The 19,071-nt window shown below is 45.0% G+C and overlaps 1 protein-coding gene across 2 annotated transcripts in view; it reads right to left on the bottom strand.

The window, feature by feature from the left end:
- Positions 1–12,036, bottom strand: part of ELAC2 (elaC ribonuclease Z 2) — a 331,642-nt gene extending 319,606 nt beyond the window's left edge. The window contains exon 1 of one of the 2 annotated variants that reach the window (XM_085616773.1): positions 11,646–12,036. In XM_085616773.1, coding sequence (XP_085472899.1) covers positions 11,646–11,899 — 254 coding nt within the window. In that variant the 5' untranslated portion in view covers positions 11,900–12,036. The remainder of the gene's footprint in view (positions 1–11,645) is intronic. The other variant, XM_085616774.1, reaches the window with a different exon arrangement.
- Positions 12,037–19,071: the final 7,035 nt, after the last annotated feature.

The raw sequence follows: 19,071 nt of genomic DNA, 5'->3' as shown, positions 1-19,071 counted from the left end.
TTATTATTTAACTGTGGGAGCTTGAGGACATCCCTAAGCTTATCCTTCGATAATCACTTCCAAGGAGAAAATGTACATGAAGTCATTAAGAGGAGGAGCGCCGGCATGGGCCTCCAGCTTGATCTCAAAGTTTTGAGGTAATGATCAGTCCCTGTGAGAGGGACCAGGTGGGGACCTTGAAAATGTTGGCGTTACGGAAGTTCAATTTCCAATGTGTGGCACCATTACATGAGCAGGACCTACAATACTATGGCATACCTCCAGCATTCAAGGTCATCTTCCAATGGCATCCACATTTTCCCACTGAAACTTAAACTCCCCAATCAAAAGAAAATGTTTAGAATACAATACATAAGATGCAAGGGCTTCAAGCAGTCATAAACGAAATTATTTTTTTGGGGTAGGTGGTCTGTAGATTAAAGTACCTTTGAAGCTTGTCCGTTAAGGAGCATCTAACTTTTAAATTGTATACGTGGCATTTCTAGAGCGCACTGCTACCCAACGGGTCTCCCAGTGCTAACAGACCATACCAGTCTCAGAATCTTCAGCCTTTAAGTGATTATTGCTTGATTCATCGATGTTCATTCTTAGAGCTACAGGTAGCACATTTAAAAAATTAGGAGCAGAATAAGCAAAAGACCATCCTTTGCTCCTGGCTTTCTTGATCTTAGGGACTTTTAATAGCACTAAAGCAGCAGAGCATAACAATCTTCTTGGAATAGGAGGACAGGTCAAATGCTGTAGAAGCTGGAGGCCCTTATTGCGCAAACCTCGATGGGCTATACAAAGACCATTGAACTCTACCCTCTTGGATAAAGGCAACCAATGTGAAGAAATATCAGCACTATGTGATAATGCCTTTGCATCACCACTCTTCACATTGAGTTGGGTAGAATATCCAGCAAGTTATTAAGTGTCCTTAATAGACCAAAGCAACTTGCGGCTAGCGTCCTGGGCTGAACCTCCAGGGAGAGCTTGTATCAATCCAAATCCTGAATCTTTTTATTGCCGATTTAGGAATTGGAAGATCCCCTAGAGTCAGGTCAGCATAATTCGGTCCAGCTAGTAGGGTTGTTACCAACTACTAGCACTTCAGTTTTGTCACCATTTAATTTTAGGCTTCTGGCTGACACGCATTCTGCTGCTTTCTTAGGCAAAAGTTATACTGACTGGAAGCTGCCACTGCATCCGGGGTAAGCAAAATGACAATCTGCGTAGGACACTGTTACATCTGGAATTTCTTGGCGTGATTACCCCAGACTTTTTGCCTCTACCTCCTATTTTTGATGCTGTGATGGATTTTGTTTGACTGGCTTAGATGCTTTGGGCACTTTGCCACTGCTGATCAGTGTCAAAGTGCAAGTGCTCCCTGTGTAAAGTGAAATGGTAATTGGTTGTCCATGATTGGTATGTTTGTCTTACTAGTAAAGTCCCTACTAAAGTGCACTATATGTGCCAGGGCTAGTAATCCAAATGCTACTAGCGGGCCTGCAGCACTAATTGTGCCACCCAGAAAAGTAGCCCTAAAGAGAGAACTCCAGCCTGCCACTGCAGTGCCTGCGCGCAGTTTATAAAACTGCCATGTTGTCCTGACAAGTGCACCCACACGCCAGGCCTTACTCCTTCTATGCACATCAGACACCCCTATGGTAGGTCCAAGGTACCCTGCTGGGCAGAGTGAAGTGTATGTGAAAGGCAGGACATGTACTAAGGTGTGTATCATGTCCTAACAGTGAAATACTCTCCATTTCGTTTTTCACTGTTAAAAGGCCATCTTGCCCATAGGACAGATTGGGAAAGGCTGTGTAATGTTTCCAGCCTATCTTCCCAAAGGCTTAAGAAGGAGAGGTGAAGTTAAGTGTGCCTGAACTCACAATTTAAAAACACATCGTTTAGTGAAGGTGGTTTTTTAATTGCATGTTTAGAAACCACTCTTTTAGAAATGGCTGGGTTTTTGTGCTCTAACATTTCTGTGCGTCTTTGCCTGGTTGTGGATTGTCTGGATTTGAATGCGATAGGCTCCGGGGAATGTCTTCACCCAGGGGAGGAGGTGAGACAGCAACAGGTTGACCTGCATATGGAGTGTAAGGGGGGGGGGGGGGGGGGAGTAGCCCCTGGAGGTGAAGAGGCCTGGGCTGCCGCCATAAAACAATGGCTCAATCCCCTGCTGAGTGATTAAGTATCCAGACCCCCACTATCAAAAGGAATAAGGTGTAACTGGCAGGGAGACATCAAGAACTGGTTTGGACAGGGGTCAGTGTCCCCCTGAACACAAAGACTTTGAGGGGCATAACTATGAGAGCTGAAACCCCTGAACGTTGAAAGGGAATTAGACTGACCAAGACTGAAAAGGATTTAAACTACTTTGTGGTCAAGAGGAACCTCTGCCAAGGAAGAAACAGCTGAAGAGACTGGAGGAAATTACGGACCCTTGCTGTGTGCTCTGGGGCTGGCCTGAAGCTTGCTGCTTTAACCAAGGAGAGGCTAAAGGGACTTTGCTGTGTCCCCCTGCTTGAAAGGACTTTGCTGTGTCCTGAAGTAACTTAACCCCAAGAGGCCGAGGCGAGCTGGCTCCCTGTTGTGGAAACTCAGGAACACAACAGTTGCCAGAAGAGTCTCAGCGACGCTGTGTCCATGTGCTTTTTGCAGCCTGAGACCTTCATAAGAATTGCCCGGTGATCGTGTGCACCCGGAGTCCAAGTGAGTCTCAGCAACGCGGTGTGCGTGTGCTTCATGCATTCTGAGACCGTCGTGGGGATTGCCCTGTGACCGTGCACACCTGAAGCTCAAGAGAGTCTCAGCGACGCTGTGTGTGTGCCCTGTTGCAGCCTGAGATCTTCGTTATCGCCATCGGCCTGGAATCAACCAGGTCGCATCGGAGGCGCAAGTCGCGAGAACAGGAGAGGAGAGCGAGGTCGCAACTCCCAACCCCCCCCCCCCCCAGGTAATGTGCGTCGCCGCCTGGGGTGCAGGCTCGGAGGGAAAAGCACTCTGCCTCTCCCATTCTTGCAGAACGAGCCTCTGTTCCAGCTCGTATCGCGGCCCGTAATTGCCAAGGAGTGGCAGTACCGGGGCCGGAGTGTGGAGCCGCACTTTGGTTTACACCATACCCGTGTTGGGGGCATATGTTGGTGGAGAATGACAGCAAGACAGTACGAGTGGCAGAGAGACCGTCTAAAGTACCGTGATCGGTGCCGAAGTGCCTTGCGCATTGCATTGTTTCTGCATAACGAACTGCCCAATTGTTGCATTACGCATTGCATTATTTTGGCATTACGAACTGCTGGATTGTTGTATAACAAACTACATTATTTTTACATTGCAAAGTGCCTGATTCTTGCATTACGAACTGCATAGCCTTGCATTAGGACTCCATTGGATCATCTAGAATTGCTCATGAATACCGCCAGAACCTACAAGGGCTGGCTGGCCTAATAACCGACCAGGAGGAATATAAATACGCACATGTTGGATTTTTATCGTGTGGTCTCCTCGTATATCTTTTTATATAAACATATACTTGTTTTTCTATGAAACTCATGTGGAGTCCTTTTGTGGTGTCTTCATCGGGTCACTGAGAGCGTGGTTGCAAATACTTTACACATTTGCCTTGAAGAGAAGCCTGGCTGCTCGTGCCAAGCAACCGAGGGGGTATCTGAGAAGGTGTCCTTGCTTTCCCCGACGTGGAAGCGAGGGTCCCTACTTGGCCACCAAGGGAATCCCGGTTCTAACAGACACCATTGAAAACACTTGGTGTCTGGTTCGACGAAAACTTGAACTTCTCAACACAAGTGAAGAAACTGGTAGGGACCTGCTTTGGCACTTTGAAAATCTTGAGGAAGTTTCTCCCTCTTCTGCCTGACAGTGCTAAGGAAACTGTGGTCCGGGGTTTGATCTGATCCCGATTGGACTATGCCAACGCTCTTTTGGTTGGTAGCCCAGGCTACTTGGCAAAGAAATTGCAAGTAGTCCAAAACTCAGCAGCAAGACTGCTATTGGGACTCTCATCTACACAGTGTTCGGATCCATTTGCGTAACTTGCACTGGCTCCCAGTTGAATCTCGACTGAAATTCAAGATGTTGTCTATTGTACATCGGGCCGTTTATGGTCTAGGCCCTATTTATCTTCAGAAGAGATTTGCTTTTTATATACCTAGCAGACCGCTTCGCTCGTCCGACCAGCTTCTGATACAGATTCCTAGGTTCAAGCGTCAAAGGCTTGGCGGGAGTTCTTTTGTCCGTAAAGCCGGCTCGGCCTGGAATATGCTACCGTTGGCACCCCGGGGCATTCAGGATCCACTGCTTTTTGGGAAAAAGCTTAAAACGTTGCTTTTTTAAGTTTCTGATTTGTGTGCAGTTTACTTTTTTTGGAGCAAGCGCCGGGACACTAAGTAGCCGTGCACTTTATAAATTAAACATAACATGTGCTTGTACAAATTCTGCCAAATGAGCAGTTTAAATTGATCAGAAAGGTATGTTTCATTAATCACACCATTTGAGTAAAAAGGATGGCCACCCCTCCCCCTGCTTTCCCTCATGATCCAGCCTAATCATTTTATAACCCGAAGGATTGGCAATGGTTATCTTTGGAGGGGCAGCTGCTTAAAGTAAAGTCTCCATAAGAACGCAATGTCACGTTTGCGCCAGTAAATAAGAACCCACGTCTGTATAGCGTTTGCACAGCGACCCAACAGTGAGAAAAAGATCTTTGAGGCTTTTAGGACATTCCGATGCAGAGACAGCCTGTTCACCTGTAATAGTAGAAATTAGTGAATGTCAGGGTTTAGCAGTTGTTTTCGGGACGTTTATCACAGCTTTTTTTTTTTTGCATGCTCGGCTCACTAACAAATGAAGAAGAGAAAGGGTCCAAATGTTGTAGAGGGACAGTGGTGATGAAAATGATGAGGCTTCATTATTGACCAAAGCTTCTAGCTAGTATAAGTAACATATACCTCAAATTCATGGTCAAAATTGCTGTGTCCCGGCATCCGGCGCGGTTCAGGCACAGACTGGCTTGCTTTTTTACAGTGTTATGCACACACTTCTGCAGAATTAAGTCCTGGTTCAGGTCTAATGTGGAGAGGTAAAAAGGGTGCCACCATCTAATCTATATAAGAAAATACTTTCTCTGGCACACTGGGAGTTTGGGATACACTGCAACTAAGCAAGTTCCGAGGAAAAAATTCTGGTGGCCAAGAATGGACAGCCACGTGGAAGAATTCATTAAAGTATTTACAGAGTAATAAGAAATTCAATTTAAGGATACCTCCTTTGATTCCCAACCCTTTGTCTTCTAAACCCTGGGGAAAGATTGTTGTGGATTTTACAGGACCTATAACTAATGTGCCAATTGTCAAGCAATATGCAATCATAATTATCAATAACTAAATAAATATTCGGTGAGTTAATTGGTTAGCGTGAGTGACTTGGCGAACGTTGAAACTGCGTTGAGAATTTAATTAACAAAGTCAGCAAATGAACTCATTTCCAATAATTGTGTTCAATTTGTTCCTGAAAATAAACATGAAATATTTCAGGAAGCACGATCTGTGACACTACACTGTATCTTTGACGGTCCTCCATCTAATTGTTTGGTGGCAATGGCAAACAATTATTAAAGAAGGGATTGCAACTGCTTCTAGTTAAGCTGTAGAAATTATTGTTTCTGAAATCATTTGGCAATATTAAAAATGCATCACACAGTACAGTTGGTGAAACACCATGAGTTGTTACGTGGAAGGAGTGGTAAAGTAAAATTCTTCCCAGATTGGTGAAGCGAAAGAAATGAGTCGGTGGATATGCTTATGAACAAAGATTTGGTTAGAAAGAGGATGGAAGCTAGACAACCTAAAATGAAAGAATATCAGGGAAAAAAAAAAAACATGATTAAGAAAACTGAATGTAAGAGTAGGGGTTTTCGATCAAAAAAAGAAATAGCTGGAGGAAGAAATGTGAGTTTCAGAATAGAAATGTAAAAGTGTGAACGAAGGTGTAGTGTAGCTGGAAGATTGACTGTGGTTTTCTAAATGTGATGTAGTTGTACTTGTGAGCGAAAAATTAACTTTTTCAGAACAATCCAGACAATTAAAAGTATAATTTTGGAGACACAATATACGATAAGACTGATGATTTTGCTATGAATGTAGGCAAAGAGCATATGTAACGAGGAGATGTGAATAATTCTGGTCATATGGATGATAATAATGAGAAGTTAATCTCGTTGAATAATGATGTGTCAGTCATGTGAGCGAAGAACATATGAAGAACCACAAGGCAATGGAGAAAATAAAAAGTACTAATTGATTGAAGTAGGACGATGTATTAGGTTACCTTGATATTTAAGTGAATATGAATTTTATTGAGAGGTCACTGTTTCCGTTTCATCTTTGCATTCATCCTACTGTTTCATATTTTATTATATATACTGCTCTGTTACTTAAATGTAATCTTTTTGTTTATAAGGAGAAGCGGTGTTGGATCTTGAGGTATACCTATTTAACCAGGTGTGCTATTGACAATGCTTGCTGAGCTTACTTGTAGAGTTAAAGTTAAGGATGTGGTCATGGCATTCCAGGAAGAACCGTAGGTTCACTTTATATTGCACCAATAGCTACGGTTGGACTTATGACATAAGTGCTTGGCTACACTTACCTGCTTCACAGGTAATCTTTCCTGCACATAATACTACTCACTGATATGCTATCAAATTCACTATCATTCAGAGTATAAAATGTTTTTATGAGATTTAAGACTATTTTAACAACTTCTATTACAGTTTAAATAATGGCACGTATAAGACCTTTGGATAAGTAGACCAAACAGAGAGCATTTTGGTACAGAATGGCCTCTTTTTTTCCTACTCTGTTTCACGGGATCCTTACTAACCAGGGTCCTGTTCGTGTGCTCTGACCCCTACAACATACGTACAATTGGCTAATCCCAGATTGGCATATTTAACTTACCTGTAAGTCCGTAGTATAAAGATTCTTGTGTAGCCAGGTTAAAGGACACTAGCAGACTGCAGCACTTATTGTGACACTACAAATGTGACCATGTAAGACATGACTAGACCTGCAGCCTGACATGCCAATTTTAAAACTGCCATTTGACCTGTTAAAATTACACTTCTAATAGGCCTAAACCTTCCTTTAATACTTAAGTCACCCATACGGTAGGTCATAAATGCCCATAGGGGAGAGTCCTTAGTATTTGAAAAGAAGGTAGTGTTAAGTTTTACATGTCTTGGCAGTTAAAAATCTCAATTGTCACTAAGATAGTGTTCAATAGAACTGTGAATAATAGACTAAATAGAGTTTTAGATCTTGAACACTCTTTATATTCATCTTTAATTAGAATGTTCCTTTATTTCTAGACATCTGATACTTACGACTACAGGATACATCTAAAGAGGACGGAGGTATTTAATTCTACAGCTATCTATCAAACGTATAATTTCGAGAGGGACAAAAATAAAGAAAGGCCCTTCCCTTAAATCAGCAAATAAAAGGTGAGAATAGAAAAATAGCAAGCGTGACCTTAATATAGTCATATTGGGACAAACGGGTCTATGACCGTAGTGAGTGAGAACCCCATAATTGGGAGTGTGTGTGTGTGTGTGTGAAGTATTTTGAGTGAGAGTGTATGAATACTAAAGGGGAAATATAATGTGAAGCCCAAAGGGATGGTGAGCACAAGAATTAGGGGTCTTGTATCTAACGGCTTATCAATACTAGATCTTCTGATTTTAGTCATTGAAAATTCTTTCCTAATAATTTAGGATTGTGATTATCTTAAATGTGTTGATAGTACTATGGGATATATGCTTGTGTACATATATGATGAGGTCTTGTGATTTGAATTAATTAAAATACAGTTGTTCATAGGTAGATAAATATATGTATCCTAACATATAGGTATTTCTATTTGTAGTTTTCTTCAAACAATCAATTTGACTATGAGAGTCACAGATAGGGTCTTGAAAAAGATGGTGCAATAATACTTTTCCATCAAAACGCGTCGACGCTTCATGCCACAATCCGTTATAAGGCTGGAACCACAGATCACCAATTAACTTTTCAGTATCGGGTTCTAATGCTTTACATTGTTTTATTACGGATGTGTACCTTTTTAATGACAAAGTATACTGTCTTTTATGTGTAATCCCGATGTTAGATTGTATAGAAAAAAAAATGTATTGGGTTTCAGGGCTAGAAATTGATTGGGTTAGTTACATCACAGAGGAATATTACTGACCATATACCTGTAATACTTTGTCTCGCTTTGTGATCAAATGTAACAACAAATCAAGTCTTTAATATGTTTTGAAGTGTTTCTAATTTTAATAATCGTGTGCATTTCTTTCTGATAAATGTTTTATCCGATTGTATGGTTAAAGCCAAATACGAGTGGATGTGATTAACAGTTTCCTTATAGGGTAGTCCAAAGAAAATAGTCTGTTTGATATAGTTAAATATCTCCACAATCGTCATTCACTGCAGCGAGGCGGACTATCCCCTAGAGGTGCAATCTGGGCCAAATTATGAAAACATACAATGTAGAACTTCAGCTTGGGAATAGCTAGGACCATGGTTCAAGGACTGCGTTTTTTAGGTATTTAAAATCCAATCTGAATGCCAAGTCAGAAAGTTGGCCTTTTCCGGTACAAATCTGTAGTAGCCTTCTCAGAGTTAATCCCCAGCTATCATCTGGCAGCATGCTGGGAGGTTTGACTGGCTCCCAGGAAAGTGAACAACGGGCCTTGGTTGGGAGAAGGTGTGTTCTACACGAACTGCACAAGCTTCATATGTGAATTACTTATCACAGGCAGATTTAATTCACACTTAGGCATGCCCCTAACATTGTCCAAGTAGCCAGGGTAGCACCAATACCAGTGAGGGGAACCTGTTCCAGAACTGGTTTGCAGGGTGAGTTCCTTATTTCCCTAGACACACCTGAAGGGTATGCCCAGAGCTGTAGCCAAGAGAAGAATGATTCTGCATTGTGTGAAATTTCAACATGTGTGACTGCTGGAGCAGAGTTTTCTGTTGAAAATTTATCGAGTTTTAAGCTCCAGTTTCGTCTATATGTTATGATTAAAATTACTAAATTTGTAATCATTAATTAATAGTTTGTTTTGTTAAAGGTCCAAATTAACCAACATTACTAATGAGAGAAAACTACACGTGCGAAAGCATATATGTTGCTTATTAATATGCGCAGTTTAATTAAATGAGTTTCGCAAAGTGCTATTTGTTTTGTGTTGGTGCTATTAAAATAACGTGTGCTAATGCTTCTTTGTGTTGCAGAAGGCTAGATAATTACATACACATAAGGGTATTAGCGGGGATTAACACTGTACAATCATTATGATGTGGTAACGTTGTTTTGTGTTTCTTTTAATTAAGATGGTCCGTTTTGGCCTAAACAAAGATGGCTGCTATTTACAGCCTGCGCTCGAGTGATTGAATTTTGACGAGAGGCCTTGCTGAACATGGTTGAAAGTCACCTGACCACAGCCTCTGCCTGAATTAAAAGTTTCCGTGAGGACAGCAGCTCTGGGCATGATTCCAATTGTCCTTGGAGAAGGATAAAGCCACAATGAACAATGACAAATCTGCGGTGGCTCTGCTATGGTACCAAGGAAAAGCATTTATAACTGTAACACTTGCAAACTCGAGTTTCCTTCTTCCGTGTTTTTATTTTTGTGATTTTTCCTGAGCGGAGGTTTTCTAAATGTAACCAAGTGACATCCTTTCCTGCTCGCTCTGCTCAGCGGCTCAACGGATATTCAAAGTTTGTTTGTAACTTTTATTTTGTCATTTTTGTTATAAATATGCTAGACTAGAGAGGGTCCGTGTTCATTGCGTTCATTACGTTCATCGTGTTCTTTGCGGTCATTGCGTTTTGGACTTCTTCCTGAACCTATGCTGAGGACGGCAGTTCGAGAGACTTTACCGAGAGACCTGTCCTGACCCATTTAGCTAGAATAGGTAACTATGAGAATAATGATTTTGCTATTGATTGATTTCATGTTGAACTAATTAGATAAATAAGCATTTGTTTGAATTCCAGTGTCGGGTGGTTATTTCTTTGTCATTTATTGAGTTTCCAAATGTATTTCTTATGTTTAAAATCATGACTCAGGACAATGTATTTATGGTCGCATTGACCTCGTTTAGATGCAGATTGGTTTAGGTTTTCTCTCCTATATTCAGTGTGGATAGAGTAATAGTGTGAAATTAGTGTGATGGGCCCTAGCGTATGATGAGTGTATGTGCTTGTGACTGTGGATTTACTCTGTCCGTGGAAGTAGGGAGATTTTATATGCGCCGATCTGCAGCATGACCTCCTGTTAAGCTACAGAAGCGCAAAAGCTGCAAGAAGACCACCTGCCTGAAGAACTTAGCTGACCAGTTCTAACTGCACCTGCCTTGGACCCTGCTGGTAGCTTCCCCTGGAGGGAGTACTGTCCACCAAGTGGTGTCCCTAAGGTCCTGGGATAAGTGTCAGAGTGTACTGTTCCTGCCTAACCCTAAAAGTTGAGACTTTGAAAACTTTTCAAGGATTTCTGCCAAAAGAACCAAAGGCTATGACCAGACCTCCACCAAGCTGCTGCCTTCAAAACTTCTGGTTGGACTCAACTTGCTGGTTTACCTCGATTAAAGGTTCAGACTTCCCAAAAAGTCTCTAAGTCCGAGTGTAGAGCACTTCACTAGGACCAATGCCAAGGAGCACCCCACCACCAACACCTTCCCAGACCTAATTTTTGGATTTCACCCACTGAGAGTATTTTCACCTTCGACACGAGAGACTCAAACTTCCTGTGGAAGCTGAGGCTCCCACCAAGGTCCTGTGCTTCTACTGGTCGATGAGCTCTTCAGATCCAGCTGGAACCTCTACCCGCCAACTGTCATATAGATGAAGATTTTCTTCAAGAAAAAGACTAAGTCAAAAGGTAAAATTTACACCAGGCCAAACCTGGTCCCTGTATCAGTCCTGCGATCCAACGTACCTGGCCTTAACTTCGACCAGTCTGTCATGCATTTTAAACTTTTTGTCGCTAAAAACTTGAGAAAAAAAAAATCATATTTCTAGTTCCCTACATCCAATTTTTGTTTCGGTGTCTATTCCTTCATTTTTTTAAAGTAATCTATTTTTTTAAATTGGAGTGCTGGTTTTATTGTGTTGCGTTTCTATCCTTTTGACTGTTTCGGTACTGGTAAATTCTTTCCACATTTCTCCAAAGTTAAGCCAGTCAGCTCTGTGCTGCAGCTACCATGGGTTGAGCTCATGTTTAAATCTTTGAGACCAAAGTGAACTATATTATTCCCATTATTACTTGAAGGGGATTACCATCGACTTCAACGAGTGACCCCCATTCTAACAATTTGCACATCATGGTTTAAGTGAATTGCCTTACGGAAATTCACAGCAGGTATGATCACTACTATACTTTACGTATGGAACTTTGAAGGAGGTGAAGCTGAATTGGGAAGATTTTGAAGCGTGGCACTTTCTAAAACTATGTTTAGCGGATAAACCACATGCGAACACGCTGATTGGGCACCCTGCATAAGACGGCTGCTCAATCAAACTGCTTCGTTCAGGACCTCCCTCTGCAAGAAGACACGTGCACCCCTCTTTACCTGTTGTACTCTGAGAAAACGTAAATGGAACTCCCAGCGTCGCGACTGCCTGATCCCGCCACCTGCAGATACACGGTTGCTGGCCCCGGGCGCTCTACGTCCCGCCGCTTTTCCCGGTTCTTGATGTGCCGCAAGGTATCCTTCGGTGGTCTAGGCTTCCGGGAACACAGCGGGCGGCTGTATCCTTGCTGTTCCTCCATCCTGCCGAGCAGGAAGGAACGGCGTAGCAAGAACGCCAAACGGGGCACCAGCATTCAGCTGTGAGATGGGCATGCAGCTCCTGTTCACAGCAGACGCACACTAGAGGATGTCTTTCTTTTATGTTTAGTCTTCTGCACTTTCACCCCATCCGAGTCCCTTGTGCTGTCACCGACGTCAATGCAGTGTATCTGAACGTGCTACACGAGTCCGACAATATTCAATGATTTTTCCCCTTTACAAAATGGCGCCTGTACCTCCCATGAACGGCGCAAATAAAGGTCTGACATTACATCTCACCTACAAGCCAAGCTTCAACCTTAGCATTCCAGTTTCATATACATAACACCAATCTATAATAAGAATGTTAAGGTACAAATGCAGAGTTCTTTGAGAAGTTGGCATTAATGTTGCGTCTTCTAACCACTTACAAAAATATATATGGTATTATTTAGCGGCTCTAACCTATTTAGTGAAACTCATGCGTCAGATTGGAAAATGCCCTTATTTCGTTTTCTGTGGTATGCGAAGTGGTCAAGTAACACAAAACCCCGTTCCAATATGGCCGCCACAAAACGCAAGTTAACCCCCAGTGGTCGGATAAACTAAATGGAGTGACTTTAAAAAGTGCCTGATTCGAGCTCAATTCCGGCAGACAGAACAGCTTCCACTCAAATATCCTAATCGCTGGTGGACTTTATAGATGACAAAAAAATTCTTAATTTTACATTTGAATAATAATATACATTTAACGTTACATTGAAAATGTAAATTAATTTCAACTTTAATCGTGTTTTCTTTTCAGTCAGTCTTTGCTTATTTATTTATTTCATTTTTTTATTAAAGTAAAACGTTATTATGAAACGGTCCTCCAAAGGAGGTCCTCATAGTCTACACCGGTAGATAATACATTAATATATTATTCATATAGTCATGATAAAAAAGCTGTATGTTGTACATGTGTTAGACATATAGGTGCGCTCATTAGAGCGGATGCAGTCTGTCTTCAGTGTTAGCTGGGTCACGTGTTATGCCCAGCCAATCACAAGTGGCGTTTACGTCATCAAGGGGGGAGTTACGAGCGTTTGGCATTAAGCCCGCGCTGCTGCGGTTAGCGGATCGTGGGCCTCTGTATCCAATAAACAGAAGTTGTAACGCACCCAGATTCCATCATTTATTCCTGGTACAACAAATGGCGACGAGGGCTGAGCGTTTTCAGAGGCCCACGAGCGATCCTTGAGGTGCGGATCGCATCCTCGCTTTCGCCGGAGGCGGCCGAGCTGTTCCGTGCCTCCTCCCGCTACGAGCGGACGTGCTCGATTCACCGCTGGCTGCCCTGCTCTACGGATCATACTGCTGATTCTGCGGTGAGCGGAGTTCGTCCTTCCGGAGCGCCCCATTGATGCTGGCGGGCGCGCCTCTTCGCAGCGGGGCCGGATCCAGCGAAACATGCTTTCCTGCCGCATACTGCACGCGCTCTGTCTTGAGTGCCTTCTGCCCGCGCCTGAGTGCCTGCGGCGGCCGTCGGACCGCCTTCCAGTCCGTCCAGCGCGCCCCTTGTGCCTGTTTGTGCTCTGCACCTGCTACATGCCTGCACACCCTTCCAGCACGCCCCCTTGAGCCAAGGCGTGCCCTGCTCCTGCTACCTGCCTGCACTTCTTGCTGTGGGCCCTGTGACGGGGATCTCTGTGCCAGCCGCAGGCTACTCCGAACTTACCTGAAGGTACCGTGTGCTGCAGTCTTGCGTCAGCTGGTTGGTGCGACGTGCCTGAGTGAGCTGCTGGCCTGGTATTTCGCGCACAGGTCGTCGCAGGTGTCCAAGAATCCCGGCTGTGTGCGTTTTCCGGTGTGCGGTGGGAGTACCCTGCCACCATGGCACAGAGTAACAACATCTGCGTGCCGCCCCTCTTCCTTGATGAGCCGGGTAAGCCATGCATGAAATGGAAGAGCTGGTTGCGGGCCTTTGAGAACTACATAGTGTCGATTGATGGGAAGACGTTCGAGGCGGACCGGAAACAAGCGCTTCTGTTTGGGTTACTGGGGAAGGCTGGCCAGGAAGTATTCGACAGTTTGCCGGAGTACAAGAACCCGCCAGGGGTGCTTGATGCGCTCGACGTCTATCAGGAAGCTGTTAAGCGCCTCGAGCGACAGTATGCAGTGGAAAGCAACATAATGGTGGGGCGTCACAAGTTCGCGCTGAGGAAACAAGCAGACGGTGAGACCGTCGAGGAGTACATTGCCTGTTTGCGTGTTCTGGCACAGGACTGTGGCTTTGAAGACAGGGTCGACACGTACATCCGTGATCAGGTGGTGTTTTACTGTCACTCCAAAAAGGTGCAGGAGCGTCTACTGTCCTGCAGGAACCCTACACTCGGAGAGGTGACGGACATTGCAAAAGGAATCGAGAGGTCGCTTCTCTCTACTAAAGAATTGGCGTGTAGTAGTCCTAGCTCCAACGTGTTCTATGTGCAGGATAAGAAGAGGTCGGACCATAAGACTATGGACAAGGTCGGGTCTGCCAAGGCAGGCGATCGCAAGCCGTTATGTTGCTTTAGATGTGGCTCGCACGAACATTTGGCTGATAGCAAATCGTGCCCTGTGCTAGGCAAACCATGCTCGAAGTGTAAGAAAGTGGGTCACTTTGCCGCGGTCTGTAAAGCACGCAGCCACGTGCACAGTGTGAAAGTGAGTGAGGACGATATGGAGATGTGTGCAAACATTGTATTGTCCATTGATGTGGAGAATGGCCATGTGAAGGGTCCGATAGGGACGGTGCTGATTGGGGTGGTGGAGTTGCCGTTTACTGCTGATTCTGGTTCACCCATTACGATAATTTCTGACACAGTGTTTTTTGAACGGTGGGGTGGCGTACAGTTGAGTGAGACGGATGTGAATCCGAAAGCGTTTGGTGAGCAGGACATTGAGATGCTGGGTTACTTCCGTGATACCCTCACTTTTAAGGGGAGGGCGATTCCCACGAAGGTATACGTGGCTGAGAAGGGCAGGAATTTGGTGGGATGGAAGGATCTAGCGAAATTGGGGGTGATGTTGGTTCCAGGAGCGGATGATCCCATAGTCCTACGTGATGATTGGGTTGGCTACGTGCATGTGGATGAGGAGCAGGAAGGCCTGCCGGAAGCGTTAGTCAAGTTCGGCGGAGTGTTTAGGAATGAAGTGGGGTGCGTGAGAGGTTTTGTGCATAACATACAGTTGAAGGAGGGTGCCACACCAGTAAAGCACAAAGATAGGACCGTGCCTTTGTCCGTGAGGTGTGACCTGAAAGCCGTCTTGGACAAACTAGAACAGGAAGGTGTGATTGAGGAGGCCGGTGCGTCTGAATGGGTTTCCGCCATCGTGGTTTCAAAGAAGAAGAAAACGGGAGACATCCGTCTCTGTGTTGATCTCCGATCACTGAATAAGAACATACTGATAAATTGTCATCCTCTCCCCAACATACAGGAGATCTTGTCGTCTACGTCTGGGTCCCGGTATTTTACTATAATCGATTTAAAATCAGCCTACCACCAAGTCTGTTTGACCAAAGAGTCCAGAAGTCTTACCACCTTCATTACTCCGTTCGGTGCTTACCATTACGTCAGGTTGCCCTTTGGGCTGGCCTCGGGGGTTTTTCAGAAGTTGATGGACTTGTTGTTCCGTGAGATGCGGGGGGTCGAGGTGTTCCAAGACGACATCTTGCTACACACAAGGAACAGACAGGAGCACTTGGCGCTGCTGAGCACAGTGTTGGAGATCCTAGGTGCCAAGGGGATGACTGTTTCCAAGGACAAGTGCAAATTCATGCAAGAAAAGATCGAATACTTGGGGCACATGCTGTCTCAGGACGGCATAGCACCGAAAGAAGACCTGGTCCAGGCGATCCGCAATGCTCCGCGTCCGGAGGACAAAGACGCGCTATGCTCCTTCCTTGGTCTCAGTGAGTACTATTCTAAATTCGTCCAGGGGTACGCTGACAAGGTCGTGCCGCTGAGGCAGCTTCTACGGAAGAATGTGTAGTACCTTTGGTCAGGTGCGCAGGATGCTGCATTCGAATCTGTCAAAACAGCCATTGCCACGGCTCCGGTTCTGCGACCCTATGACAAGGATTTGCGCAATGTGGTCACCGTCGACGCCAGCGCCAAGGGCATTGGGGCTGTCTTCTGTCAGTTTCAGGGGTGCAAGGAGAACACCATCGCCTTCATCTCTCGCACGCTCAGCGACGCGGAGAAGAGCTACAGCACTATTGAAAGGGAAACTCTGGCATGTGCATGGGCGGTGCAAAAGCTGAAGAACTACCTGTGGGGCAAAGTCTTTGAGATCGTCACTGACCACAAGCCACTGGTCTACATGATGGACGGGGAAGGACGAGGAAACGGAAAAGCGAGCTCGAGGCTTCTGCGGCTGCTCTCCAAATTGCAGGAGTATCACTTTACGATACGACATATCAAGGGTGGCCTCAATTACAGGGCAGACTGCTTGTCCAGGATGCCGGTGAGCGGTGCGGAGGAGACGTCTCTGGACGACACCGAATGTGTGGTGGCGCTGGTGGATGTGACCGTGATGTGCAGTGGCTCCGTCACGGAGAACGAATGGCTGCGTTGTCAGGGTGAAGACTCCGTCCTCTTGAAAGTAATGGAATACGTGACAACCAAGTGGCCTCCTATCCGGAACTTGCAGACCGATCTGAGGAGTTTCCAGCAGGTGAGCGAGGAACTTACCATCGAGAATGGATTCCTGAAGCGCCACGACTTGTTCGTTCCGCCGGCAGGGCTGCGCGGGAAATTGATCTGGGTCGCGCACAAGGGGCATCCGGGAAGCAGCGCGACCAAGAATATCCTCAAAATGTACTATTGGTGGCCGGGAATGTCCAGTGAGGTGTGTGAGTACATTGACAGGTGCGAGCAGTGCCTGAAGGCGGATAAGCATTGGAAGACCAGTAAGGGAGAACTACAGATGGTAGAAATCCCGGCAGGCCCCTGGAGCAAGCTGGCGATAGACTTTGCAGGCCCGTTCTCTATGCTGCCTGACGAATGCCGTCATCTGATTGTCATCACGGACTACTATTCGAAGTGGGTGCATTACAAGTTTGTCCAGGCTGTCACCACGGAACGTGTCATAAGGGTTTTGAAGGATGTCTTTGCGTTGGAAGGACAGCCGAAAGTCCTGGTCTCTGACAATGGGACTCAATTAGTATCGAAGCAGATGACGGACTTCCTGTCCGCCCTAGGGATCAAGCAAGAGAAAACACCCTTGTATAGTCCCAAGAGTAACGGCCAGGTCGAGAGAATGAACAGGTTTCTTAAGGAAGGCATTCAACTAGCCGTAGCCTCTCATCTGGACGTGAAGGAGTTCCTGGCCGAGAAAATTTGCACTTACCATAACACAGGGCACACTCCATTTTTCCTCATGAGGGGGAGAAGATGCACCAACGAACATACGCCCAAGTACAATAGATGGTACAATATGAGTGAGGACACACAGGTTATACGCGATGAGATGTTGGGAGTGAGGGAGAGAATCGTACCCAGACAAGAGTGTTCAAAGAAGTACGCTGATACGGCAAATATGGCGAAGGTGAAGGTCATTGAACAGGGAGATTGGGTCCTAGTGCGGAAGCCGCACAAGGTGGTGAAGGGAGAGTCTGTGTTTGGTCTGCCGGTGCGTGTGCGAGAGGCGACCCCAGGTGCGGTGTGCTTGGAAGGCAGGGGTTGGCGCAACAAGGATGATGTGGTCAAACTGAAGAAGGGCCAGGCGGAAATATTACTGAGAGGGAGTTCGGAGAGCAGTGAATGTGGGGACGACAGTGTCCCAGAGTGGCGAGAAGGAGCGTGTCAATGTGGGAGCATGTCGTGAAGAAGGAGGCAGGGATGTGCCCATACAGCCCCGGACAAGGTACAACACCGGGGCCGAGTGCGAAGCAAGCAGGTGCGAAAGCAGCTATGCTGAGAGCAGGTCGGAAGGTGGAGTTAAAAAGGAGCGCCGGGTGGGCAGGAACGTGACGGCGCGGGTCATGGCGTCAGCAGCACTAGTGCTGAAGGACGTTCCCCATCCTTCGCCGATAGTAGACCAAGGAGGGAGGCAAGGAGGCCAAGGCGCTATGATGAATATGTTATGGATTGACTATTGTTCATGTGTGTATGGAAAAAAAGGAGATGTTGTACATGTGTTAGACATATAGGTGCGCTCATTGGAGCGGATGCAGTCTGTCTTCAGTGTTAGCTGGGTCACGTGTTATGCCCAGCCAATCACAAGTGGTGTTTACGTCATCAAGGGGGGAGTTACGAGGGTTTGGCATTAAGCCCGCGCTGCTGCGGTTAGCAGATCGTGGGCCTCTGTATCCAATAAACAGAAGTTGTAACGCACCCAGATTCCATCATTTATTCCTGGTACAACACTGTAGGTTCTCAATCCATTTTCTCCACAATTTAAATAACTAAATAACTTTCCATTGTAAAGTGCAACCTGCTAAATACCGTCAACAAAAAGCATATGTTAATTAGAAAGCGAAATACACTGTGCAAAATACCGAAAGTATCTAAAATAATCGTATAGAAAACAGAGTGCGAAATGCGATGTACAAAATGCAAGGATAATTAAAAGAACCCCAAGAAATGAACAGCACACGTGCCGATTAAAAAGGTAAAAATATCAGAAAACAGTAAAAAAAAGAAATATTTCCTAATAAATATCCCAAAAGGTTTTAAAAAATGTTATTCCTATAAGCAACCATTTCATTGGAGGGAAAAAATAAATTAACTGACTTCCAAAGCGGAGTGAATATTGAATTTAATAAACATAGATCTTAAAAAATAACGTCTGGCATTTTGCAGCACCGTACATACAAAGAGCACTTGATTAATATTTTGAATATGTAGATCACACAACTCACAGATTCTATCAGTTTTCAGGATTTTATCACAAATGCCCGTAATTTCTCTTATGGGCAACAGGTGCAGTCTCAGCAGGAGAATCAACCGTCTCATTCCATGAGGTAAATTCCAAATTAAATAAGGCTGCTGTTTGTTCCCCCAAAGTACTCCCACACACCACCTCATTACACAACTTGGACTGACTTAAGTCAATATCTCCTGTCGAGCTAATAGTGGACACGGAGCTCTTAATACACATCTTCAAAGCTGATTTTGACATAAAGGAGTCAGTATTCAAGCTAAGCTCCAACACTTTATTAACATGCTCAAAGGACCTAAAGAAAAACAACTATCTTCCAATA

The sequence above is a fragment of the Triturus cristatus genome, chromosome 7 (genome assembly GCF_964204655.1).
Source record: "Triturus cristatus chromosome 7, aTriCri1.1, whole genome shotgun sequence".
In the NCBI taxonomy this organism is placed as follows: domain Eukaryota; kingdom Metazoa; phylum Chordata; class Amphibia; order Caudata; family Salamandridae; genus Triturus; species Triturus cristatus.
This window is presented reverse-complemented; position numbering and strand designations above follow the sequence as displayed.